This window comes from Ictidomys tridecemlineatus, chromosome 11 (assembly GCF_052094955.1).
Source record: "Ictidomys tridecemlineatus isolate mIctTri1 chromosome 11, mIctTri1.hap1, whole genome shotgun sequence".
In the NCBI taxonomy this organism is placed as follows: domain Eukaryota; kingdom Metazoa; phylum Chordata; class Mammalia; order Rodentia; family Sciuridae; genus Ictidomys; species Ictidomys tridecemlineatus.
Genome location: NC_135487.1, coordinates 126,347,031 through 126,373,416, shown reverse-complemented (window position 1 = coordinate 126,373,416; position 26,386 = coordinate 126,347,031). Strand labels below are relative to the sequence as shown.

Sequence of the window (26,386 nt, the reverse complement as noted above, 5' to 3'; positions counted from 1 at the left end):
GAAGAACTTCCCAAGATAGGAATCTGTAGGTGGCATTTTCTGGTTGGAGAGAAGAAAAATCCGTCATAGAGCCAGAACCTCTTGACGTCTATCCCATTAACCCTTTCTCAGCACATTGAATAACACACAGGGAGTGTTTGGCATAGAACCTGACACAGAATGAACCTCCACTTTGGCCATAAAAAATCCTGTCTTAAGTAAGGGATGGTGGCCCACACCTCTAATCCCAGCTACTGGGGAGGCTGAGGCAGAAGGATGGCAAGTTTGAGGCCAGCCTGAGCAACTTAGACCCTTAGCTCAGAGGCAAAGTGCCCCTGGGTTCCATCCCCAGTTCCAAAAAAAAAACAGCACACACAAAAAGTCGTGCATGAGTGCGAACTCTTACTGGCTGAACGTCAGAGAACAGGGACAAATCTCTGGAGAGCCATCTCCATCCTCCAGGAGCCCCAGGGGAAACCCCAGAGACGAGGTGGCACCCTGAGAGCAAGATGGCCGCCGGTTGTCATGGCAACGGCAGAAGGCGTCTGGTTGGCGGTGGGGGCGGTGCTGGGCAGCCAGCTGGTGCCAGATGGACCGGCCCAGCAGAAGGCAGCCCCAGCCGGGTGAAGCGCATGCCCCATGCCCAGGGCGCTCCCTCCATATGCCAGCCCCAACCTGGTCCTTCCCTCCAGGCCACAGGCCCCACTTCTATCTGCGGGGGAGGATGCCAAAACCACTCCGCCCCCGACCCTCGCTCCTGCAACTAGGAGTGGCCGCTTACGGACAAAGACCCTCCTGCCCCATCTCTCTGGCCCTTGGGCCCGGGGTCTCAATAGATCCAAAGCCAGCTCCCTCCTGGCCATGCTGAGGAGGCACAGAACTGGGGACTTGAGAGGGTCCCAGGTGGCGGGGCTTGGAGGTACCATTCTGAGTGCATTGATGGAGCGGAGACTCCACCATGGCTGGCTGGTGGTCCCTCTGGGGAACATGGAGTCTGGGGCTGCAGAGGAGGGGCAGGTGGGTTATGGGCAGTCTGGGGCCCTGGCTCCACCTACCCATGTCCATCTCCCGGCATTGCTGGATGGCGTTCACACATGGCCAGCGGCATGTTTTTCCTAAGAAGGACGAAAGAAGCTGTGGGAACGGGGTTCACCGCCTTATTGTTAAAAGTGAGTCCCTCTTGAATCAGTCTCAGCTGCTCCAGCCCCAGCCCTCGAAACCTACATCCCATGCCCCCGAACCAGGGAAGCATTCCTGATTTTCCACTTTCTTCCAATGGCCTCTATAACTGTGTCCCTCAGCATTTAGTAATTAACACCCGACATCTACGCACAGTCCCATAAAATGTTCCCATCCCCACCATCCCATTTGATAATGATGGAAGTTCAGGTTCAAATGCATTAGTTGACTTGCCTAAGGTCACCTGGTTGGGAGGTAAGGGAAGCCAGAATTTGTGTTCTGACCAGCCTGTCCCACTCCAGAGACAAAAACCAAAAACTCGGGGTGCAGGGGATGCAGCTCATGGTAGAGCACTTGTGTTTCATGTGTGAGATCCGGGCTCAATCCCCAGCACCACAAAAACAAAAATAAAACAGCTCCAAACCTCCTCCTTCTGCTGTCCTCCCTGCAGACAGAGCCTCCGTCTAACAGTCTGTGAGCGCCGACAGGCTGCGGTTGCGTCTGCCATCATCCTGCGGCTCCAAGTGCCCTGAATCCAAAAAGGTTCTGAAGGGTCAGGGTCCTTTAAGAAGACCTTGGCACTGTGGATTATCAGGAAGGGACCCTGGGACGGGGCCAGCGCAGGACTGACTGCCCCCTGGGGAGACAAGAATGTGAAGTGGAAGTGACCTTGGGCTTCATGTTGGGCTCTGGTCAATCCTGATTGTCCACCGTCTCAGCACAGCTCTCCCTGGAGGGAGCACCCTGGGAGGGGCTGGAAGGGGACCCTGACAGTCCCCCTGCCAGGAAGAGGAGGCGGCTAGGTGGGGCCAGGTCCAGGAGTGTCCCAAGAGGGCACGGATACGTCATAGAGGAAGGCTGGAGGTCTGGCAGGACTGGGAGGTACAGCTGGGGGAAATGGGGAGGGGGCCGCCTGTCCAGGAGAGGCTCTCTGCAGCCTCAGGGTGAGCTCAGCTTCTCCCTTCCTGCTCAGACCTGGTTTAAGCCCCAGGCCACCCCACAGCCCCCCTTCCCCCAGCCCCATTCCACACCAGCCCCGAGCGGCCCCTGGGAACTAAGCCTTTGCACCTGACAGGGCCACGTCCATGGCCACTCACACAGAGGTCTTTGTGCAAAGGTTGGACTGGGGCTGGGTGGCAGCTGGCCCCCCCTACATTCCACCCCGTGGCCAGCAGCAGCCTCGTCTCTGCCCAGCTGTCCCTTCATCTCCTGTCCCCTTTCTCTTTGAGAGTCCCCTCCCAGCCTTGGCCCTGGACACCTCTTCTGGCTCCTTACTTCCTCCAGGAAGTTCCCAGGACGGGGCTCCCTTCTGCGCGTTGCGCTCAGCCTCCTGTGCTTGCAGCTCTTGACCTCTGCAGCCACTTCTGTCTTCTACGTAAGAGAGCGTGGAGCAGGCCCGCAATCCCAGGGACCCCGGAGGCTGAGGCAGGAGGATCGTAAGTTTGAGGCCAGCCTGGGCAGCTGAGCAAGACCCTGTCTCAAAATAAAAAATAAAAAGGGTTGGGGGCTGTAGCTCCTGGGTTCAATCTCCTGTGTAAATAAATAGATAAATAAAGTCAGAGAGGTCAGGCAGAGGCACAAGGTCAGGCCCACCTCCTGCCCTGACCTGAACGTGCTCCTGATGCTGGAAATTCCCAACTTCAGTTTCTCCACATTTCTCCTCAAAGAGCTCCCATAAGCCTAGCTGTTCTCCCCCTCCACCACGTGTGTGTGTGTCTGTCTGTCTGTCTGTGATAGAAAGAAAGAGAAGGAAGACGGGGGGGGGGGGGGGGGGGGGAGGAGCAGGGAGCTGGGTGCAGTGGCCCATGCCTGTAATCCCACAGGCTCAGGAGGCTGAGGCAGGAGGATCTCGAGTTCAACGCCAGCCTCAGCAGCTTATCGAGGCCCTAAGCAACTCAGTGAGACCCTGTCTCTAAATAAAATATATTAAAAAAAAAATGGCTGGAGATGTGGCTCAGTGGTTAAGGCCCCTGAATTCAATCCCTGATATCAAAAAAAGAAAAGAAAAAAATGAGGAGGAGAGAGAGGGAATTGCTAAAGTGGGAAGGAAAGACACAGCCCTTTCTCAGGTGGCTCCTAGGCCTTTTGTAGGTTTTTCCACTTCTCTGGAACCAGCTAAGAGTGAAGTATCTGATGGGTGCTGCGCTCAGTGGGCAGCTAGATGTGGGAGTCCCCTGCCCTGCTCCAAAGTCGCTCCCTCTGCCCAGGAGGCCCGGTGCTATGCGCTGGCTTCTCCAGCAAGTGGTTAGCCCTAGCCTCCCTGGTGCAGCACACAAGGCTCCTGACAATGGACCTTCTGCTCCCATGTCAACGACCCTCGTCCCTCGTCCCTCGGGCACAGACTGCCTTCAAGGGACAGGCTAATCCCCAACACGCTTTGCTCCTTCCTCCCCTGCAGCCTTCACCGTGCAGCCTACTGTCCACCCCCCACTCCTCCGACTCCTCGGAGTGACCAACTGCTGCATGCCTGTGTCACTGTGGCACCCTTGGGAAGCCTTCCCTAGCTCTCCAGAGGTGGCCAGAGGCTCCCTCCTCCACGGCACCTGGCGGGTCTTCAGGACAACGCTCCTTGCTGGCCTGGGTCCCCACCAGACGGCTAGTTCCTCCGAGCAGCTTTGTAGTCTACCTTCCCCTTCACACAGCACTCAGCACACAGTAGGCCCTCAATAAATACCTGAGTGCATGAGCTGATGTGGAGCTGATAAAGGAGGAAGCGATGGGTTTTGGTGGGGTCAGGTTGGAACTGGGGCCAGGCCAGGAGTGCTCAGGATTTGAACCTGAGGGCCTGGGAGTTGGGCAATGCTGCATCTCATCGGGAAGCAGGAGCTTGGGGCAGGACTCGGGCCTGGGAGCGGCCCCTTGTGAGTGTTGGGGGAGGGCGCACCTGCATGCCCCTGGAGGAGATAAACACACAGGAATCTCCCAGGACTCCGTGCAGCCAAGGTGTGGGCATGTGGCCTTTCCAGTCGGACCTGGGAGCTAATGCGGGGAGCCCCAGGCGGTAGTCAGGAGAGGAACGTGGAGTTCTGGACAGGTCAAGGTGAGGCGCCTGGGTGATGGGGGGACCTCAGAGGATGGGTGAAAGGCAAGAGTGAGTTAAGAGGAAGAAGGAAGAGCACAGGGTGCTGGGGGCAGAAGCGTGGGGCGCCCTTCTGGGTGGCGAACGGGTGGATCTAGATGAAGGGACCGGGAGTGAATGATCACGGAGGTCACAGAGCTGAAGGCCACGGGAAGACGGGAGGGAATCAGCATGGAACTCTCTGCAGAGAGAGGGAGGTCCAGCTGGGCGCGGCCCTGGAGAGGGCACACCTTCCCCAGGTAGGAAGACCAGTGCTGGGCTGGAGAGAAGGTGGACAGTGGCTCTCTAAGGCCGAGACCCTGCCCGCCCACACTTCACTGTCCCTGTCCCTGCTGGTGTCCCCGGCTCTGATGCCTCCCACAAGCCTCCAGAGCTCTGGGAGCGCCCCTGCCACCTGCTTCATGGCCGACCTCACGTCTGTCCAGGGAGCTGCCTCCCTGCCTCTCCCTCTCCCTTCTCTCCCTGTCCTCTCTTCCCGAGCTCCACTGGTGAGAAGATTCAGCCACATTCTTGGTGAGCCAAGAAGTCCCTCCGAGGGTCCCGGTCTCCCTGGTGTCCACCAGCCGGGGCTGGCTCTCAGCCCTCACCTGCCAGAGGCGGCCATTTTACGGCACCAGCTACCTAAGATGGCGGCCCCCTGCCTCCCTCTGCTTCCGTTCCCACAGCCTGGCCTCCTACCCCGGCCTCTTTCTTTCTGAAGCCTGAACCCAACAAGGTGGGGGGCCAGGCTGGGGAGCCAAGGCCGGAGGAAGCAAGACAAAAAAGGACAGAAAAGCCGTCCCTTTGGCATCCCTCTTTGGCACTGCAGCCCAGCGCAGAGAGGGCGGGCAGGGAAGAAAGAAAGTAGTGTGAGTTTTTATTTCTGTCCTCTTCCTGCCACCTCCCGGCCCCTCCCCCCACACTTTGATGAAAACAAAACCTCTCCCCTTTTCTCTCTTCTCTACCCCCCCCTTTTTTTTCTCCCTGCCTTCTACCATGAGCCTCCTGGAATGCAAATGAACTGTATTATGCAAATGTATGCAAATCAGGCTTAACGAGCGGAAGGAGGGGGCAGAATGCCTAATGAGTAATGGCGGAGGGTGCAGATGGAGGGTGTCAGGAATGGCCCCCTCATCTTCCTCCATTCCCACAGCCCGGGGGTTGGCGGGGAGCAGCAGGGTATTCCTCGCTCCTGGGAAAGAGGAGAAGGTCGCGGCTCTGTGGCTTCCGCTGAGAAGGCCCAGGGTGGTCCTGGCTAGAGGTGAAGGGCAGAGGAGTCTGGGGAGAGAGGGGGTTAAGCACAGGGATGGGTGCCCCCTTGCACCACCTTGCCCAGACCCTGAGTGCACCAGCCTCCCGGGTCTCTATGGCCTACTGATGCCAGAAACCTCAGCTCCGAGGGCTGAAAAGAGGGTGATGCTCGTGCACGCCATGGCTTGTGCCTCAGAGAGGAGGGTTCCCAAGGGAAGATTCCCAGCCAGACCCAGGTTCTTCCTGGAGGTGGGGGTGAAATCTGTCTCTCTTTGTGCCTGGGGGGGGATGGGGAGTCGGGGTCGCCATGGCAACATAGCGTCGAACACCCACCTCCCCAACATCCAGCCCCAGAGGACTTAGGAGTTGGGGGGTGGATAATGGATTGACACCCCCTGATGCCCCCGCCACCTGGCACTGCCAGCCGGAGATGGCGGCATCAAATCTGAGAGAATGGTCCCTTTGTCTCCAGGCTCACGGTGTTGGGGGAGCAGGCATGGGCACACAGAAGGGCCTTTCCCAGGCCCCGTTCCAGTTTGCATGACTCCTGCTGGCCTCTGGAGACTCCTTGTGGTCATCCACTGGCCCCTGTGCCCTGGCAGATGGTGGCCTCTTGCCTTTTCTCTCATGGCTTGCCAGCTACTGCGAGGTATGCCTTCCTCTGTCCTGCTCCCCGAGGCCTGCCCTCCAGGTCTCCTCAGCCACCTCGTCCTGGCTCCTGCAAATACCTCACCAGCCGGGGCCTGGATCCTGTCTTCCTTGTGTGGGAGCAACCTGTGAACTCCCCCTACCAGCATTAGTCCTGCTCTGCCCAAGCCAAGCTGGGGCTCCTAGAGAAGATGTCTACCACATATGTAGAAGGGCCAGGCTGAAGGCAGGGGGCTGGGTGACCTGTGACCACAGCTCTTCCACTCCCCTGGGATCTGTGAAATGACCACAGTGCTGGGGAGAACTGAGGCCCATTTTGGCGTGACCTCGTCTTACATGATCTTAGTTGAATCCTTCCTGAAATCTGACCTTTGTCTTTCCTACGACGACATTCAGACTCCTCCCATGAGGACAGACCCAGGGTCCTGGAGACTGGAAAGCCAACTGCCCGCAGCCTTTGCCTCTCCCAGAGACTCCACATCTGACTGCCAACAAGCCCCTCGGATACAAAAACCTGATATAAGGGGGCCCCTCCCCACCCTCCCAAAGCGGGTCTGCAGAGTCTCACTCACCATCTGGGAGCTGTCCGTGGTGCTGGATGCGGTTCTGTGGTCCACAGGGAGGAAAGAGGGCGGGAGGGTGGTGGAGCACCCACCCGCCCCGGGGTGAGGAGCTAAAGGGAAGAGAAGCAGAAATATTTGGATACAGTCAGGAAATGGGAAATGGGATCCTGAAGAAAGCCCCCTCTCTGGAGACCTCCACACCACCACTGCGGCTTTGAGGGAACGAGACCACAAGAGCCTCCAGCCCCTTCATCCCTGACGATTCAGGCGCCCCAGATTAGATCAGCCCTTCTCTGGATGCTTTGGGGAAATCCACAGGGAGATGGAGACAGCGGATTTGCCCTCGGGACAGAGTTCAGGTTGATGTGAAAAACAGAGTACAGACCTCTACATTCCATCCTAAACTCTAAGGCTCCTAGGAGAAATTGAGTAACAAAGATGAGAAAGAGATACGACCTCCTGATAGCATTTTAGATATCAAGAGCCTGAGAGGAATGGCAGGGCGAGGTCTGTGTGTGTGTGTGTGCGTCTCCCAGGCAGAGAGAGGAGCCTGTATCAGATTCTTAACCCAAAGTTGCACATTAAATAATACCGGTGCCCAGGTCTCATTCCCAGGTACTCTGATTCCCAGATACTCAGATGCATATTATAGATATTATGTCTATCTCCCTGAGGTGACTTCAGTGCATAACCAATGAGAACTCACTGGTGTGGAAGGAGGCAGAGGTACAGGGGTTAAGCCTGGTCAGCTGGAGGAAGAGACACCGCCCCCCCCCAGGAAAAAGGGAATGAGTAAGGAAGAGAAAGGCACAAGCACATAATCCCTGTCCCCAAGGGCTCCTGGATGGTCCCGGCTTGACCTAAGGGGCCACGCAGGTGTTGAGCCTGTCCCTTCCCTTCTGTGGAAGCTCAAACCACCCCAAGGTGAAGAGATGCACTGTCTCTCCATCACAGTCCCTCGGTGCCAACAGGGATGGGTGCAGTGACCTGAGGGCCTGCTGCTCCCCTTCACCCAGAGGGTCCCCAGGGAGGCGGCTGTGGAAGGTAAACAGCAACAATGGTCCCTTTCAGTGTCCAGACTCCAACCCTTCAGTCCAATTAGCAGACACAGCAAACAGCAATTCAGCTGCCTTCAGCCGCTGTCATAACAAACTCAGAGCTGCCTTAATGGGGGGATTAGGGCAGTAGGAGGGGGGGGGTGTCCTCTAGCCCTGGCAGAGCCTGGGTGGCAAGGAGGGGTTCCCCTTTCCTCTCACCTCTCTTAGCTTCTCAGAACCATGCTCTTCCCTCTCCTCAAAAGCCTAAGAATGTTTTTTATAGCTTGGGCTCCCCCTTTCCCTCCAGTGATTTTAAAGCATTAACCTAAACTCTCTGTTCTCCTAGGGAGGTTGGCCTCAGGACAAGACCCCAGTCTCTGAGGTCCAGAGAGCGAGGAAGGGAGGTAGGAAGGCCAGTCTGCTCCCAGGGAGGAAGGTCCGTCTGTCCCCAGAACACTGGGGTGAAAGGGAGGTGAGAAAGGAAATACCAGAGTTCCAACTCCAAAACTTTGGCAGTGCAGACTTCAAGAAGGACTTCCAGATGCAGAAGAGCACAGAGGGACCTGGGCTTCTCGAGTGGGTCCCAAACCCTGAGAATCACATTGGGAGGGTGTGGGTCAGGGAGGCAAGGGGAGAGAAGGTCATTAGGATCTCTACTTCTCCTTCTCCTCCTCCTCCTTTTTCTTCCTCTTTCTCCTCCTCTTCCTTTCCTTTTTTTTTTTTCTTCTTTCTTTTTGGAATAAATGGATGATGGGACCCGGAGCTTCGGACATGAAGCACTCTCTCCGCCACTGAGCCACTTTCCCAGCCCAACACAACTTTGTTGATGAAGCATAAAGTCTGCACCCCAATAGGCAGGTCTCTCTTTAGTGTATTAATTTCACCTACTACCTAGCTAGTATTTTAGTTTCAAAAAGCGATATTTAGTAACTCTGGAGTCTAGATTTTTAATGATATGAACTTAGAATGGACACACGCCATATTTATCAACCCACATAAATTGATTGACCAATCATCGAGTGCTTTGACAAATAAGTGTAAGTTACATTGAGAAGAAGGAGCCCGGCCAGTGGCCATTCTGCATGTAGACACAGTCTCTTCCCATTAACAGGATTCCCAAGGGCTCTGCCTCCTCTCTTTAGGGTTCCAACACTGCCCACCCAGGTGTCCAGGAGTCCCTCTCTGACTCCCAAAGCTGGAAAAGGAGGAAGGTCCTCACTTTTAAGATCCTTGGTCATAAACATGCCAGAGAGCATGTTCTTTTTGCATGGTGAAATCAACCGCATCCTACCAAGTAGTCTTGCCAAACAGAAGCCTTTGACTTTTCTGCAATCTAAGGATTCCCCTTTACCCATGAGAGTCAGTACAGATTATGGGGTTAGTTATACAGAATTCTTCATGTGCTGCATATAACAACAACCTTAAGGGAGCACAGAGGGTGTCGCTCAGTGTAGACTGATGGCTTAGATTGGGTGAGTTCCTGGGTTTGAGCCCTCACGCGCGCGCGCACACACACACCAAATCATTCTTATCTCCATTATCTAAAAATCCCCCCCCCCATTGCAGATTGAACCCAGGGCGGCTCTACCACTGAGCTCCATCCCCCGCCCCTTTTTATCTCTTTCTTATTTTGAGACAGGGTCTTGATAAATTGCTCAGGCTCACCTTGAACTTGCAACCCTCCTGCCTCAGCCTCCTAGCCTCCTGAGTTGCTGGGATTACAGGCATGCACCCCTGTGCCAGGCCCATTATCTGAACCAAGACTCAGAGATGTGCATAGCTGGTAAATGACGGCACCTGGGCATGGTCCTTGGTTCGGTCATTTTCTCCTTCTGTTTTCTCTTCCCTAGGCTTCCAGATTATGGTGATTCTCATGACTCCAAGGACCTGTCACCAAGACCCTTTTGATGCCTGGAACTGAGAAAAAATTGTGCCCCTGGGGGTGTGAGGTGTGGGTGATCATGTAAAATTTGAGAGAAAGTTGTCTTTATCTGCTTGGACTGAGAATTCAATAAGAGAGCATTTTGGATGAAGGGTTGCGGGGGGGGGGGGGAACAGATCAAGAAATCAGCTTAGAATTTCATCTTCAGTAAGTTAGGTGGATGTAGTGAGATCTGCAACACCTGGGGTTTTTCCGGGGGAGAGAGAGTGCTAGGGATTGAACCCTAGCAAGCACTCTACCACTGAGCCACATCCCCGGCCCTTTTTATTTTTTTTATTTTAAGAACAGTGTCTCCCTAAGTTGCTCAGGCTGGTGTTGAACTTGCAATTCTCCTGCCTCAGCCTCCAAGATCACTGGAATTATAGGTATGTGCCCCTGTGCCAGGTTAGATCTGAGAAATAAAACTGAAAATTCTAGGACACAGGCAGAGGCAAGATAATACAACAGGGGAATTTTCCTAGCTGGTAGCTGGTGAGGCTCTTCTGAGCCTCTGCAAGAAAGTCTCCCAGTTCTACCAGGTCTCCCACTGAGAAAGAAGGTGCTATCTGGTATAAAGAAAAGAAAGGTCAGGCTGGGGGTGTGGCTCGGTGGTAGAGTGCTTGCCTAGCATGCAGGAGGACCTGGATTCATTCCTCAGCACCTCAGGAAGAAAAAAAAAAAGTGCTATGTCCCAGAGTGTCTGTTCCTATAGTGGATTTACCTATACGTAGCCAGGCATCTGTAATCACGCAAACAAGCTTCCATAGTGACTATGGAGGTGCACACATCCAACCTCTCACCAGCTCATGAACCACTTAGTCTCCCACACTCACGAAAAGACACACATGGTTCACAGTCACCCATCACTCTACCTGCAACACCACACATTCACGTCTTGCACACACACAAGGGGGACACAAACCCTCACCCTCACAACCCTGTGGCCTCTCTTTCTTTTCTCTATAGATGTGCTTAACTTGTAGGGTACGACCCTTCAGTGCCTTTATTCTCCTTTGGAGGTCCTAGAGTTAAATGTGCCCATAAGAGAGACTTTGACAATATAAACCCTTTGTGGATGAGGCTTGGTGGATCCCAAACACATTTCCAACAAGCTGCAAAGTTTTAAACAGGGTATGGGGCAGGAATGCAGCTCAGTGGTAGAGCACTTGCCTCACATAATTAAAGCCCTGAGTTCAATCCCCAGCATCACGAAAACACAACAACCTCCCCCTCAAGACCCCAACAATGAAAACCCCCCCAAACAGGGAGGCTGTCTTTCTGCCAAGCGCCCAGCCTCGGCTCTGCTTCTACCCTCTCTCGATGCCCCTTCCCTCCTCAACCCAGCCCCATCCCAGTTCCTCTTATTCTCCAATTTTCCCACAGGCGGATTCAGTGTGATTTGGGTTGGAAGCCACTGAATGACATTATAGCAACTCATTTGGGTCTGCGGTTCCTCATCTGTAAAATGGGGACAATAACACTTCCCTCACCAGTGTTGCAAGATCAAAGAAAGGCACACAGTCGGAGCTGGGGTTAGGGATTATTATAGTCCCTGCCTAAAACCTGCTCTTTTCCCCTAATCCAATCTCCACTTCCACCTCCTCCAGAAAACCCAGATTCCAAGTGGCTGAAAAATCAAGAGGTTGATAATCTCTCCATCTTCCAAATCTCTAAAGGGATGAGACATATGCACTCCAGGCTCCCGGAAGCCCAATTTTTTTGAGTTTGGATTCTATAATATTTCTCCCACATAATATATAATTGAATCATTATCGTCTAGCTATTAAAAAAAAAATCAGGTCCTAGGAGGAAAATTCAAATTCACCCCGGAAACTGGAGTCTGTACAAGATGATTTGCCCATTTTTTCTTGCCCCTATTATACTTTACTGCCTGTGTCCTGGAATGCCAGGCTTTGAGTGTTGCGATGGGGGTCAGTAATAAATGCAGAGGGGCGACTTCTACCTTTGGCCACAGTTACTTTTATTCTACAAGGTGACTCTAGTTCTTCCTCCTCCTCCCAGCTGCACCTAAATACTCTTGCTTAAAATATTTAGGTCAGGCCAGATAAATGGATTCTTTTAGGAAAGGCCCTGATTAATCTAATTCTTTGCTTTCTCTGGGCAGCATAGATACTAAGCGACACATTCCTTTGTGTTTGAGCTCCTCAGAGCTCCTTGAAGCCATTTATTCTTCTTGGATGTGACTTTCAAAAGTAAGGCTGGGCTGGGAGGAAGCCATAGAATGCCCTGAAAGACCCAGACTCAACCCCTTTGGTCATTAACCACACACACAGTGTGGTGAGAAAATCTTTTTAAGACATCATTCAGATCCTGAGTCCCAAGGAGAAAAGAATATGGAAATGGAGCAGAGGGAGTCTTCTCTCCATCGCCCCGGAACTCAGGCTGAGCAAAAGAATTTCTAGCCTCTCTGTCCTGGCTGGGCGGGTTTGATTTTTGCTTCTTCTCCTTTGTAAAGCAACACTCCTTCTAGTCACCACGGTCCTAACTCCACCTATTCCACTTTGACGTTCTCAGCTTCCAACCAAGCTAAATAGCCTTATATGGCTTCAGGGACCTGACCAAAGCGAAGACCAGGGTTCTCAGGTGACATCCTACGACCCTCCTCCTGCAGCAATAGCTGCTGGCAGCCTGGGGGAAACTGCTCACCGGGTCCTGCTCCCGGGAGAAGAAGCCTGGTCCAGACGCCCCAGGCATATCCCGCATGGCCCTGCACCTAGATTTCGACTGACTTCTCCCTGGCAGCAGCTCCCTGGCCAGTGAACTCTTATCATCCCGTCCCAGGCGGGGACTTCCAAAGGGGACCACACGTGGCTTCTTTACTCCCTCGAACTCAGCGGGGCTGGGGAGGGAGGGCAGAGCGTTGTGCCTATCTAAAGTGAAATTCGACGGCAATTCCTACCTGAGCAGACCGGGTTTGGGGGTAGAAAGTCGCCGCGACCAGTGTGGTCTGGAGGCCGTGGTCCTCTCGCAGCCTCCAGGGCTGTCCTTCCTCGAGGCTCTAGCCCTTCGCTCAGGTATCCCCCGCCCGCCCATGAGGTCAGTTCCCTGGGCCCCTCTGCGCAGTGTATGGGGTTATTTTTACTTTCGGTTATCTAGCTTTATGAAGACTCCACACCACTCATACAGCTAGATAACCAAAGATAACAACCAACCCCGCCTCCTGGCTGCGCCGCCGCCTCTTCCACGCAGCCTCCAGGCTGCCGCCGCCGCCGCCTGTACCTCCGCAGCTCCGTGTCGCCCGCCGGTGAGGGTGGGGGGAGGATGCACGCTTGGTGGGGGGGGGGAGGGAGAGAAAGAGAGAGGGGGGGAATGGAGTCCAAGACCAGAAGCGATTCAGACACAGTGATACAGACTAGACTGCTGGAAAAAGCGTAGAAAGGAAGCGATGACCTACGGCGTCGAGGTCCAGGGACTGACCCCCAAAGCTTCCGACGCCCCATTTCCCTCTCTGCCTCTTTCCATCCAGAAGTGGGAGTCCCTCTGGTCCCTGGTCCCGGAGAGAAGGGACTTGCGGGTTTTCGTGCCACCCGGGAAGACGGCAGGGACCGATGTAGAGGCCTCCCCCACCTCACCGGGTCTCCATTGCCCTCCTCTGGAAGATGGAGAGCGCATCGCATCGGGTAACCAGAGCCTCAGCCTTCCGCGGAGCCCGAGCCTCCGCGTGGGGTGAGAGCCCGGAGCGCAGAGCCACCCAGCCAGGTCTCCAACTCGCAAGGGCGGTGGAAGCGGAGCGCAGCCCGTGCAGAGCCAACAGCTGGATCCAAGCTGCCGACTGAAAGGGTGAGCGGGCAGCGGAGCCCTGGGGGTGAAATCCCGGAGGCGCCGGGAAATCCCGCGACTCAAAGAGGGGGAAGGCTGTGGGGGTGGGGTGGAAGGCGAGCCCGAGACCCCAAGGCGAGTCTTGCAAGGGAAGAAGGAAAGGGCAAAGACACCATCCTGGAAGAGATCACTCGTGTGACGGCGTTGGGGGAGGAAAGCAGAGGGCGGCCGGGCAGGTGAGTCGAGTTCCAGGCCCCGCAGAAAGCCCAGAGAAATGGCTTTGTACAAAGAGGATCAGAAATCACCCAGGGCTGTGAAAATGGCCGGGGGTCTGAGGCGAGGGATGCCCCAGGGGCTGGCAGGGGGTGGTGTCGGGAACCGGAATCCACGAGGAGGAGGGTCTGGGAGCCGGGTAGAGGGTGTGGAGCTGCGCCGCCCCCCCCCGCCCCTCGTGGCGGACGCACAGCACGCTCCACTCCCAGGCGCTCGCCCACGTCCTGCCCCACACCCGCCAGGCCACTTACATGGAGCCCAGGGTGCCCATCCGTGCTCTCCTGCGCAGTCCTGACGGCGGGTCCCCATCCACGGAGCGCCGTGGACCTGGGTCCCGAGTGCCAGGGCTCAGCGGAAGCCAGGGCGGAGGAACCCGTCCGCCTCTTAGCCTCAGCGGTGCCCAGGCTAGCAGGGTACAGCGGGTCTCACTTCCCCTGCTCCCTCCTCAGCCTCTGCTGCTGCTCTGGCCCGGGCGCGCTCCGGCTCCGGACTTTTCATTCATCCTTTCACACTCCCTCCCCAGGGCAGCCTCTGATTGGTTCTGTCTAGTCTGACGTCACCGCCTCGTTCCCCTGTCGGCCCCGCCCCTCTCCCTTACCAGGTCGGGCCACAAGCTCGCAATTGGGGCGTCCCTCCCCCGAGGATGGTTTGTTGCGGGGGAGTACTACATCTGTGTGCTGATTCTCAGCTTCTTGGTGCCTCACTCACCCGCGAGACCTGCCTGCCATGTCTAATCCATTGCCACTTGTGGTTTTGATCTCCAGCCTCACTCTTTTTGTGGGTCCTACGTTTTCCATTTTGGTTGTAGGTATGGGGCTCTAGGACCAACGCGCAAAGACAAAAAAGAGATCCGGTGAAATCCCCTTGAAAAGAACCGGACGAGGGCTGGGGATGTGGCTCAAGCGGTAGCGCGCTCGCCTGGCATGCGTGCGGCCCGGGTTCGATCCTCAGCACCGCATACCAACAAAGATGTTGTGTCCGCCGAGAACTAAAAAATAAAGATTAAAAATTCTCTCTCTCTCTCTCTCCTCTCACTCTCTCTTTAAAAAAAAAAAAAAAAAAAAAAAAAAAAAAAAAAAAAAAAAAAAAAAAAAAAGAAAAGAACCGGACGACTAGAGGCTCTACCCTTCTCGCCTCCTCCCATCAGAGTATTCTTTGTGCTTCTCAGGTTCTGATCCTTCCCAAACTGTGATTCTAATAGTCAGTATGGACAGGAACCTCTATCGTGGGTTTTCAACCCCAAACAGTGAAGGAAAGATTCTGGGGCTTTGGAACTCCCGCTGGAAGACACGGGGTTCTAAGCGAAGCCAAACCTCCTTTCGGCCTTGGCAGAAATGGGAATACCTCTTGAGCCTATTCACAGCACCGAAGTTCCAGGTAGGGGAGTCTGGGGGTGAAGATCCCTGCTGACTTTAGCCTGGGCAAACCCCGCAGAATTAGGCCTAGCCGTGGGGGTCCTATTAAGGCTAGGTTTCCCTTTTGGCACCCGTGCACTCTAACCTCAAGTTCTGCTCGGTCCTCCACCACACCAGCTCCAGGGCTTGAGGAGGAAGAACGCCCACAAAGCCTCAGATCCCCACTTTCCAACCTGGCTCCCCATCTGGCCCAGCGGGACATTTCAAGTTCAACCTGGATTGGAGAATCGGAACCAGATCTTGGCTGGTACACAGCCGCCAACCGGCAAGAGGCCGGCTGCAGAGAGCTTTCTGAACCAGCGAGCCCCTAAGAACCGGGGATGCCGGCAGGAAGCAGTTTGAATCCCCGCAGTGCACTCCGCCCTTCCACTCACCCTCCTCTAGGGAGCTCTGCTAAGAGACTGGCTCAGATACCTGGAGCCTGTTGGTCTGATTCACAGGGGCCAGCTTCTATAACCAGGGATCCTTGAACACTGGGTCACCAGGGGAGCACTCCAAGCACCACTGATTGTAGGTCAGACCTGCTCAGATTGTTTCATCTGAGAGTTGCACGGACCCGGAACAAAGCCAAGCCTGAACCCTGTTCTCCGTGGTTAAACACAAACTGATGGACAATGGATTGAACTGGGTGCTTCCTTCAAAGAATGGTGGGTATCTAAATAATCACTGCCATTGATGTGGGCAGCAAGACTGTGGGGTCCAGGGCAGACTGAAATGGGATAAAGTCCAGCAACCCAGAATGGTAGCATGAAGCTGAAGCAAATGGCCTGATTTCCCCCAGGGCATTGGGGGGGGGGCTAGCACAGCATTTTTTTCTGTCAGCCTCCCCAGGGTCTCAAGGCCCTTACCCAGGGAAAGGCTTATCTGGAAGCTTCCAAGGCAGTAATACTTCATCCTTCCAGAACTGGGAGCACAAAGTGGACAGGGAGGGCGTAAAGAAGGAAACAAAGTGTCCATTCCTCACATTGTCTCCTCCTGTCCCCTTACAACTCAGAATGGAGTACACAGGGGGAGCCTTGGGGTTCCCGGGGCCGCAGTACAGTTGCAGAAAAAGGAAATGCTTCCCAAATATTCTCACAGACAGACCGACCTACCAGCATGCTGCAATACAGTCCCCAAATGCATCTCATTGGGGTGCCAGAGAAACCACAGCCCTTCTGGCCTTTCTTCTCTATGCCCACAACACCCTCAAAGATTTGCCAGCACACCACCTCACACCCCTTCACGGCATGCCTCCTCCTCTGCAGCCATTCCAGCCATTCTAAGTAGGGCCTGCAGTTCTCCAGACACTCTACCAACTCCCCCAACAAGGATCCCCCATTTATCCTCCCATAAAGTCTCTGGAGGGCAGGTAAGCAAACCTTTCTCCCTTCCTTCCTCCATCTCTCCAGCACTAGGAGATTGAGGCCAGCTTGTGGAGAAAGAGCCAGTCGTCCAGCTAACTAAAATTGTCCCCCTTTCCTCACCCACCAATTTTCACCAATGTAACCTGTCATCTGTTGCATCAAGCTAATCTCCACCACCTCTTTCCCTGGCTTGGACCTTTAAGGATGTATGGAAATAGTCAGCCAGGATTAGTTAAGCTCTCTCCTCTTTCAGCCACCCCTGGGTTGTGGTTGGAGATGGGAGAGAACAACAAAGCTTTCTTTGCACAGTGGAGACTCCTGTACCTTCCTCCCTACTGGCCAAATTCAGACTCAGCTGGACTTCCTCAAAAATCAACATCAAAAGAGAATGGATCCAGGCTCAGGGGCACACACTGTAATCCCAGTGGCTCAGAAGGCTGAGGCAGGAGGACCACAAGTTCAAAGCCAATCTCAGCAAAATCGCTAAGCAACTCAATGAGACCCTGCCTCTAAATAAAATACAAAATAGGGCTGGGGATGTGGCTCAGTGGCCGAGTGTCCCTGAGTTCAATCCCTGGTAGTCCCCTACCCTGCCAAAAAAGGACAATGGATACATTGAGCTAACTCCTGAAAATATGTACATCAAAATTCCCCCAAGTAGCCATACCCTCCTGCCTCTTACTGTGGCTTTGAGTTCTACAGAGGTCGTTCAATCCAAACAGAGTCCAGATTAAGGAATTGACAACCCTCCCCCCAAAGAAAATGGAACTTGGTTTAAATCGCCCTGGCATTATCCACTTGGAACCTCACCTCTTTCCAATTTGGGTTTGGTTTTATCTGGGTGTACTGGACAGCCCCACCTCCCACCACTCCTGTGCAGAGATGCAAACTAGAGGATCATCAGCTGTCTTTATTCCAATGGGGACAGCACTATTAACCAGGAAAGAAGCAGAAAAGTCCCCACTGCCACTTTAACTGGGATTGGATTGTACCCTGGGCCATGTTGTACCAGTTTCAAAAAAGAAACTACTTTGAAGGTGGCAAAGCAAACAGCCTCCTTAAGGACAGAGACAGTTTTGGACTTAGGCATCCTATAGGAGGAGACAAAGCAGGCAAACTTTCAGCAGAGTAGGCCAAAAAACTTAGTGGAGGACCAGGCATGGTGGTACACACCTGTATTCCCAGCAACTTGGGAAGCTGAGGCAAGAGGATCAAGAGTTCAGTCCGCCTCAGCAGATTAGGGAGGCCCTAAGCAACTCAGCAAGCCCCTGTATTTAAGTAAAGTATTTTAAAAAGGGCTGGGTATATGGTTCAGTGGTTAAGTGCCCTGGGTTCAATCCCCAGTGGTTAAAAAAACAAAAAACCGTTTAATGGAGGAGCAGTAATTGATAAACCAGTAAAGGTGTGTGGGTCCCTGTGTCTGCAAGTCTGGGCTTGCCATCATGTGGTCATGTGCACCATGGTGGATGCTGGTGTATCAGTGAGGATATTGATCAGTTGTGTTCTGTGGAATTTGTGTATGGTGTGGGGGAGAGGGCATTGTGTCCATCATGCTGTGTGTTCGTGACTAGTGACTATTCTGCAGTTCTTTGACCAGGGAAGACCCTTCTACTGATAAGATATGGCAGACTTGCCTAAGGCTAACAGCTGGAGCAAAATAAGGGCTTTAGGTGCCCTTTCAGGTTGGCCCACCAGTCTCTGTCTCCCTAGGCAGGCCTCAGCTGGAGCAGAGCCTCTGCTCCTAGTGCAGAGCACAGGCTGCTGGAGTGTTCTGTGGAACAACGGTCGGTCTGTGAACCACACCCTGAGTCCTTCCAGGGACATTCTGGGGGACTCTGGAGAGAGCACCCCAGATCCCTGTGCTGAAGAGCCCGCCTTCTGGGCCAGCGCCTATCCCCACCCACAGCCCCTAGCTGGCCACCTATTGTCTGTGTGCCCGGAGAGGCCCATGTAGAGAAAAACATGGCCTGAATTATGCTTTCTGGATGCAGCTTTTGGACAGATCTTTATAATCCGGGTCCCAAAATACATTTGGCAGTAAACCACTCTCTTGAAATATTCAGGCAATTAAATAAAAAGCATATTTTTTTTGTTGTTTCAATTACCAGGTTAATTTGCCTTGAAGATAAAGATGAAGACTGTATTTGAGGGTAGGTGTGTACACATATTTATTTCTGTCTATTAAGTGCACGTCATTATGAACATTATCCTGTACTTTTCTTTTGCTGTAGAATATTTACATTGTTTGCGGGATCATGGGATCATGCCAGATAGCACTGGCAATTAAAAAATGCTGAGGCTGTGTGAAAAAAAAAAATATGTACGCATATATATGTCTGGGCATATGAACATATAAGCTTAGAATGCGTGGAGTCAAAATATGGAGGATTTCGCCCGAGGAATACCACCCTCCTCTCCACAACAGTGGTTTTTTTTTTTTTTTTTTCCTTCCTTCCTTCTCCTCCAGCTGTGGAGAGGCCAGCCTGGAAATTCCTCAGGCCTGTCTGAGCACGGCCTCCCTGGCTGGCTCCAGTTCTGTCCTTGAGCCTACGCACTGGCTTACTTGCCTGAGAGCCCTATGTTACTGGGGAGGTGAGAAAAAGATGGCAGAGATGGTGAAGGATTGACTGGGACATCCAGATGGGGCCTTTCTACCTACAAGACACTCAGCCATCAGCTAATGGCCTCCGCAAGGGGTACCAGCGGGTATGTGCAAGGGTACTGTGCAAGTATGTGTACTGCACATGCTCAGACCTAGTACAATGGCAAAGACTCCCAGCAGAATCACCTCCTGAGGCTCACAGGTGCATGCTGGGAACACACACCCACTCATTGTTGCTTAAGCTCCCACGGCCCCATTCACCCCACCTCACACTCCTCTCCTTTCTTGATTCCGTCTGACTTTTCTTACTGTCACCCATGAACATCCTCCCCAACCAGTCACCTCCCCCAGACCAGCTGGCCTCCATCTCTGCACTCCTGAGCCTATGGGAGAAGGGGAATCCAGTTTCCTACGTCTCCAGTGCCTTTCCCTTCAGTCACAGAGCTGAATGCAAGGTGGCAGCCAGCGACTTGTTCCATTTCCATTATCAGTCAGCACATAGACCTTACTGCAGGGAATCTCCAAAGAGTTCAGGAGCGGGGTGGAGAGATGCGGGAGAAAAACAGGTGATCCAGGGTCAGCTTCCCCACCCCAGCCCACCCCACCATCAAACAACAAGAAAATAAATACCCCAGAAGCCAAAGGTGGCCACCAGAAACAGATCAGGCTGCTGCTTCTCGGACGGATGCCCAGCTCCTGTCAAAGGAGAGAATACAAAGGTTAAAGTCCACTGGGCAGCGCCAGTCCCTTTCCCTAGTAGCCCCCAGGCTCCCTGCCACTCTCCTCCAGCCCTCTGTGGCCAGCACCTCAGCACCCACGTTTCCCTTGTCAATCGCCAGGGCTCTAGGCTGCCCTGGGGGGGGGGGGTGGAGAAAAGAGAAAAGCCTACAAAGGGGCGGAGGGTGCTCCAACTCCATCTTGCCTGGGTGACGCTGACCCTGCCTCTCCTCAGGATCTCCAGGCCCAGGGGTTTGAACTGAGCCCCTGGAGATCTCTGGCTCTGACATAAAGAAGTAATCCTCTGCCCAAAGGACACAGCTCCTCACAGATCCCTGATGCCCGGCCTACCAGAGAGCACCCTTAGGATAAAAGGGAGGATCTGGGATTAGAGATGTATTTGTGTCTGTCTAGATCTAGTGACACTATAAACTGTAAAGTACTGTGCACATTTAAGATATTCTCATTCACATAATCTCTCTGGCTTTCTCTACCCTTCTCCGTCGGTACTTACCCACCTGTCTATCTATGTCTCTCTCTCAGGGTCCACAAAGACATCCTGCAGCTATCAATTCCTCCCCTCTCTTTTTTTACATACTCAAATGGTGTGAATACAGTGCAGTTATTTATTATGATTTGGGTACGGGAACTCAGTCCATCCTGTATAGTCTTCTCTTCCCAGTATTCTGTTTTTGTGTTAAATTAGGGTTTGGGGTAATCACATGTAGAGCAGAGCTAGCCTAGCTCCTAAAATACCAGGAGTGGATTTATGTGTACCTGGGTGTGTTGGGGTAAGCTGATAAATTCTTCTATCTCAAATTCAATTCCTCAACTAATTTTTTCCTTCTTCTTTTTTTAACTCAGAAGATAACCTGCCTACATGCAGAGGAAGTTGGGGGTGGATACAAGGTACTGTGGAACAGGAATAAGCTTAAATCCAAGCCTGATTTCTAGGAGGGGTGCTTTGAATGCCTCTCCCCAGTTCTCATACCCACAAATCCTCACTTTGAACCCTCTCGGAACCGGCAGCCCATCCATTTTAGAAAAGGAGGTATCAGTCTGAAACTGTTAGCTTCACACCAAAGACGGGCCACCCCACCCCATGCCGATTTGCTGACCTGCCAAAAAACAGGCACAAGGACAGGCAGCTGGGGGACCTCTGGCTCCTTCTTCCACTGTCAGTGACGGTTCTGGGGTCCCTGGGGCCATTGGATCTCTCCTCACTGACCTCTGCCCTCCCATGTGGCCACGAGGCACACACAATGCCCAGGGGAACCTGGTGATAAGGAGCACAGCCCAGCGCACACGCATACAGCCGGCTGGCAGCCTCGGCCTCTCCCAGCACTCTGGCCTCTGGGGCACCAGGCATGGCTGGCTCTGTTCTGACTTCCCCTGCCCCACAATGATCCCAGCCTGTGTCCCAGAAAGAACAGTAGGTGGGGACTAGGCTCAGGGTAGTGCCATCTTTCTATATCCCTAATCCTCCTTTTAATAACACCAAAAAGACAAGACTCCTCCATTCAGTGGATCTGCGGGGGGTTTGAAGTGGCTTCTCCCCACTTCTAGAACCCAAGCATCTGTCCCCAAACCTTGCTTGCCTTTGAGCTACTCTCAGCCCCTTTCCTACCTGCCAGCTCATAGGAATGGGGCAGGTGAAGAAGGGGAATGAAATCAATCTCAATCTAAAATGAATCTAAATCTAAAAAAAAATACTTGGTTTTTTTTTTTTTTTTCCCAATTCTGGTTTCTACCTTCCTGGAAACCGGGCTCCTTTTCCTCCCCCACCTCCAAGTCCCCCCCCCGGACTTTTGCTTCCCCTGAAACCTGCAGTCTCTGGGGCAGAGAAGCATACGAGCCAGGGGCGAGAAAAGAAGGTCAGGAGTCCACACACAGAACCATTTTTCTCTTCCCTCCCGTCTGCACTACAATCTTCCTGCCTCTGCTCTGCTGCGAGCATTAAGATGTTGGCCATGTCTGGTGGAGAAAAGGGAGGGGCGGATTAATAGGATCAGTAGCACCGTGACCCTAAAGTCCCCCCCAATCCCATTGACAAACTTAGTGAGCTGTCTGGGCTGGCAGGGGCTGGGGGAAGGAGGGGGACCAAGAGGCGCTCTGGGCGGTTGGGAAGGGCCACTGCCTTCAGCTCGGTGATGGATGCCCAGGAAGCCGGGAGGTGAAGCCCCACTCTCCAACTCCTCCTCCGCTCACATGCCTCGTCCCTTCTGGGGACCCCCTGAATCTTTCATCATCAGCCTTTTCTTCCTGTGATGGTGGCACCAGACTCCATTAGCCAGGAGGCAAAGTAGGGAGCTTACGGTGCTTTGACTCAGCTGAGAGGCTCCCTCGCCACCCCCAGTCCAGATGTCTGAGGGAGCTGGGATCCTCTCTGGACCCCAGTGGCCACTTACCCTGCTTCTGTGAAGAGGAGAGGCTGCACGGGTGGCCCCTGCGGCTGGACTGCCCGTCTCCCCCCTGCTCCCAGCCTCTTGTGGAGTGGAGGATGCAGCTCCCGGTGACGTAGCATCTGTCTATCCATTCAGGAATTTCGCTTGCCTCTCTCTCTTTCTTTTTCTTGCTGCTCTCCCTGGAAAGGCAGCAAAAAGGGGGTGCTGCCCCTAGCTGGAGACACCACCGTCACCACCAAAATAACAGCCCATTCTCATGGAGCCCCCCCTCCTTCTCCCCTTTCATGCCCCAGTGAGAAGGGGGTCTTTGTCATGTGCGCTGTTTCCCTCACCTCCCTCTGGTGCCTTTTCTAACCTGAAGAAGGAAGAAGGGGCTAAGGGACGCTATTGTTCCTCCAGGCCACCCTTGTCCCCAAAGGAAACAAGAGAAAGGGGTGTGACAGAAGTACCCCTATCCCTGGGTGCTTCCAAGTTTTCGTTTGCTTTTGAACTTGAGAGAGTGATCCCATGACGTGAGGCCGTGGGGTGGGGAGCAGAGTTGGTAAGGAGTCCTAGGAAGAGGGCACAGTTAGCCACTTGGAGGTTTGGGGGTGTTCCAGCGCCCCCTTTCCACAGCTCCCCTGGGGCCCCAACACTGTCAGCTGAATTAATGGAAAACCTAGATCGCGGCTGTGAAGGGGGAAGTGACAATTGGAAGGTGAAGGCCGAGAGCTGGAGGGGGGACGGCCAGCACTTGGACGTCTAGACAGAACAGGAGGGGTGGGACCAGGGACTCCAGTGAGAGATAAATTATCCCACTCTCCGAGGAGGGAGAGCGATTTGGGGGTGGGTTTCCAGGGCTGGGGTCCCGAGGTTTGGTGGAGGCTGGGGGCCCAGGACGGTACAATGGTCGGGTCTCTTTTCTCCCTCTCACCCCCTCCCTCAACCCCTCCCTCCCTCTCCCTCCCACTCTTCCTGGCCTGCATGGGAACTCGGCCTGAGCTCGACGTGACAGACAGCAGGCCTGCATGCTAATGAAGTTTGTCTCAAGTTCATTGTCAAAGCCCCCCCCTTCCCCACGGCCCCCTCCCCTTCTCTCTCATACACAAATCTCCCTCCAACTTTTGTCCCACAGACCTGGAGGCCACTTGAGTCTCCGCCGCCGGCTCCCCTCTCTCACCCTCCCCCACTGCTTTCCATCTCCCCTCTCCTCACTACCTCCCTCGACTGGGGGGCGGGATGGGGGGGCCTCTCTTCTCCCTAGGGCCTTCGCAGGCACCTTCTGGCCCAGCCATCCCTAAGCTCCAATTGAGGGCTTCTGAGGACTGAGGTCAGAGTCTGCGGCCCTGGACCTTCTTTCCGCAAAGTAAGGAGGCTCTGGAGGCAGAGAGGAGGCGACAGACTCCCCCACTCAAAGTTCCCTGCCCCCCAATTCTCAGCTCTGTCCAGGCCCAGTCCCCCCATTCCAGCCCCGCTTGGCCCTCCCCCCATTCTTCCCATTATGATCATTTTGCTCTCTCCTTGATTACATCTGCTTCACTAGCTCAGAAATAAAGATCCTTTGAGACTAATTTTGCACCCCCCCCCCAGCTCCCCACCCCTGCCCTCCCCCTTCCCTGTAGACCAGGGCTCCTGTTAGCCCCTTTCTCACCGGCTGGAAGACATTGAGTTCCTTGTCTAGGGAGCTGGGGGGTTGGTGGGAGGGGGTGCCAGTGGAATGGGGGGGGGGTCTCTCCAACTCTGGGACGTGTCCAGCAATCCAAACCTGTCCTTCTTTTGTTCCTACAAATCTCTTCATACTGTCACTACCCTCTGGAGTCTGCCTTTCTCCCAGTAAGCAGGGGCTAGGGGAGGAAGGGGAGGAGGACCCTGAACTCACCCCACCCCTCAATTCCAGGGAAAGGAGGGAGGGGGAGAAAAGGGGGGAAATTTAAATTCCCCCCTCATTAGCCAGAAAGGAAGCAAAAGGGGATAATTATAATTAAAAGCAGACAGCTGTGGATTGCATCTTTTATGTTCCTCTGAGCCTCCTCCCCGCTTCTGCCACCATCACCCAAAAAAACCCCGCACACCCCCTGTGCATCTTGCCCTGGTTTCCTGCAGAGCGGAGCAGAGCGGGGTGCAAGCTAGGAGGCTGGGATAGATTTTAGGCAAGGCGAATCCACTTCCTCTTTCCTGACAGCACTTTCTGAAACATCTCAATAGGCCGAAGATGTGGGGGGCTTCCTCTTCCCTCTCCCGGAGAGAACCCGTACCCCCATAGTGGGGGCCTGTGGGGGGTGGGGGCACTCAGGTGGTAACAACTCATTCAATAATTTGGGAAACATGTTTGATCTTCTTAAAAATACCCATCCCGTTCACAATGAAATGAATAGGAAGAATTCCTACAACTGGAATGTTTTCCCAGTGCTCCTCCCTTGGAATCGCCTGCACCCACCGGGAGGACAGCGGAAGAGAGAAGCCAGGATCCATAAGGCAGTGTGTGTGGCAACAAAGAGAAGCTACCACAAATGCACGCAGATACATACATATGCTGGGTAATTTGGGGGGTGGTGTTGCTGGGCCTAGCTTCTCTATCCTATGTATTTATAGAACTTGATCATAGGCCAGAACAGCAGGATAATTATAGCATTATTAGCATATATGCAAATCAGGTAACCTATATACGCTGAATGGAGGCAGATTATTATTTATTTCTCTCCCCCTTTCTCCTTCCCTGGTACCAGCTCTGGCTCCTCCGAGCTGCACACCAGCAATTATCTGACATTATAAGAGGGGGTTGTAGCCCTGGGGGAGGGGGCTGAGGGGAGTAGGACAGGGGAAAAAAAACCCACGGGCGGGTGGCAGGCAGGCGGGCGTTTTTTATCTCATTTTACTCAATGTTATTCTGGGAAGAGCGGGGAGGGGCTCAGTGAGAAGCCTTTGAATTAACAAAGGGGGAGGGGGTGTTATGGAGAGACAGGGACCTGAAAACAGAGACAGATGAAGCCAGAAAAGCTGCGAAGCAAAGACAGAGACCAGGGAGACAGGACCACCGTTCCCGGGGAGCGGGGGGAGCCGGGGACAGAGGAGTTGCAAATTCACACGGAGCCAGGCACAAAGACTCCAGATCTGGCGTGAAAACAAGGATCTGTTGATGTGGGGCGTGGAAGGATGAGCTGATCAGGGTCACTGGGCTGGGGGCCAGCAGGGGCACCCAGACCTTCCCAGCCCCCAGACCTAGAGGCTGAGGCACCTCCACGTTAGCAAACCCTCTCCCTTATTCCACCACCAAAAACATGGTCAGGAAACCCCAAGCCACGGCTTTTGGCGAATTCCTTCATTCTAACTAGTACATGAGCACAAACTCAAGGCCCCGGAGCCCCTTCTCTTCCCCAGGGGATGGTACAGAGTCCGTCCTGGACTCTCTGGTGGGATCTCTCTGGACACCTTGGCCTCTAAGGAGTCCTCCCTGGGCCCTTGTCTTGTCCCTACTCAGGAATTATACCAGATACATGGATGGGAAGCTGGACACTTTGCAGGATTCATTGGTCCCCTCCCCATGTCCCCCCATCTTTCCTTCTCAGGACTTGCTCTACCGGGTTGCTGCGTTCCCCTGCCTCTGCCTCACTGGGTAGAATTCTGCTGGCCCCAGAGTAGCTACAGGATTCCACAGCTCCATTCTGATCTTGCCTCTACCCTGCTCACAAGAAGTCTCCAGTCCCCAACTGGATTAGGGGAGTATTTCTGTCTGGCTCACCCCAAAGCCTTTTTTATGTTCCTAGAGATACCTGCATCTGTGTTTCAAATGTCTCCAAGTTCCTGTTTGTGATGTTGCTATCTCTGCCTAAAAAAATAAAATAAAAAGCTTTGTGCACTGGAGGCAAACTCCAAAGAAGGTAATATTGGGGAGAAGGAGGGTTTTTTAAACCAAGGGAGGTCCAAAGGTCTTGAGGCTTGTGTTAGAATGAAGAAGATATGTGCCAGAGGTGGTAGTGCACACCTGTAATCCCAGTGACTCTGGAGGCTGAGACAGGAGGATCACAAGTCAGCCTCAGCAACTAAGTAAGGCCCTAAGCAATTTAACGAGACCCTGTCTCAAAATATAAAGTAAAAAGGGCTAGGGACGAAACTCAGTGGTAAAGTATCTCTGCATTCAATTCCTAGTATCAAAAATAGAAAAAGGAAAAGAAAAGAAGAAATGTTCCTGAAAGAAATGAATACAGAAACAGATAACCCATCAGGCAGAGCCAA

The 26,386-nt window shown here is 53.7% G+C and overlaps 1 protein-coding gene and 2 long non-coding RNA genes across 11 annotated transcripts; 2 read left to right on the top strand and 1 right to left on the bottom strand.

Annotated features, from left to right (window-relative positions):
• On the bottom strand, positions 1 to 22,544 carry LOC144368470 (uncharacterized). Of its 8 annotated transcripts, XR_013428226.1 has the most exons (8): positions 22,530 to 22,544; positions 22,178 to 22,353; positions 19,683 to 19,748; positions 6,688 to 8,305; positions 2,434 to 2,631; positions 1,583 to 1,795; positions 1,035 to 1,094; positions 1 to 39 (listed from the first exon to the last, which is right to left on the bottom strand). XR_013428226.1 is itself a non-coding variant. In XM_078027379.1 (7 exons), exons 1-5 carry the CDS (start codon positions 13,958 to 13,960, stop codon positions 1,713 to 1,715), a joined length of 504 nt encoding a protein of 167 aa, XP_077883505.1. In that variant the 5' UTR covers positions 13,961 to 14,560; the 3' UTR covers positions 1 to 39; positions 1,035 to 1,094; positions 1,583 to 1,712. The 8 variants fall into 8 exon arrangements, 2 of the variants coding, with proteins under 2 accessions (XP_077883505.1, XP_077883506.1); XR_013428228.1 differs by lacking the exon at positions 22,530 to 22,544 and having other exon boundaries at positions 2,434 to 2,635; positions 22,178 to 22,367; XR_013428225.1 differs by lacking the exon at positions 22,530 to 22,544 and having other exon boundaries at positions 22,178 to 22,363.
• On the top strand, positions 14,792 to 20,588 carry LOC144368471 (uncharacterized). Of its 2 annotated transcripts, XR_013428232.1 has the most exons (4): positions 14,792 to 15,066; positions 15,222 to 15,751; positions 18,559 to 18,600; positions 18,918 to 20,588. It is a non-coding gene; the product is annotated as an uncharacterized LOC144368471 (long non-coding RNA). The 2 variants fall into 2 exon arrangements; XR_013428231.1 differs by having other exon boundaries at positions 14,792 to 15,751.
• Positions 22,545 to 23,887: 1,343 nt separating the features above from the next.
• On the top strand, positions 23,888 to 26,014 carry LOC110598752 (uncharacterized). Its single transcript, XR_002484665.3, has 3 exons — positions 23,888 to 23,986; positions 24,561 to 24,690; positions 25,720 to 26,014. It is a non-coding gene; the product is annotated as an uncharacterized LOC110598752 (long non-coding RNA).
• Positions 26,015 to 26,386: the final 372 nt, after the last annotated feature.

What these genes read in the sequence shown, in the direction of transcription:
- LOC144368470 (XM_078027379.1), bottom strand. Translation starts at nt 13,960, where the DNA reads ATGGGCACCCTGGGCTCCAT. An exon ending in ATGGGCACCCTGGGCTCCAT is followed by an intron (nt 8,306 to 13,940) that starts GTAAGTGGCCTG and finishes TGTGATTCTCAG; the next exon opens with GGTTTGGGACCCACTCGAGA. An exon ending in CCACGGACAGCTCCCAGATG is followed by an intron (nt 2,632 to 6,687) that starts GTGAGTGAGACT and finishes ATTTTGAGACAG; the next exon opens with GGTCTTGCTCAGCTGCCCAG.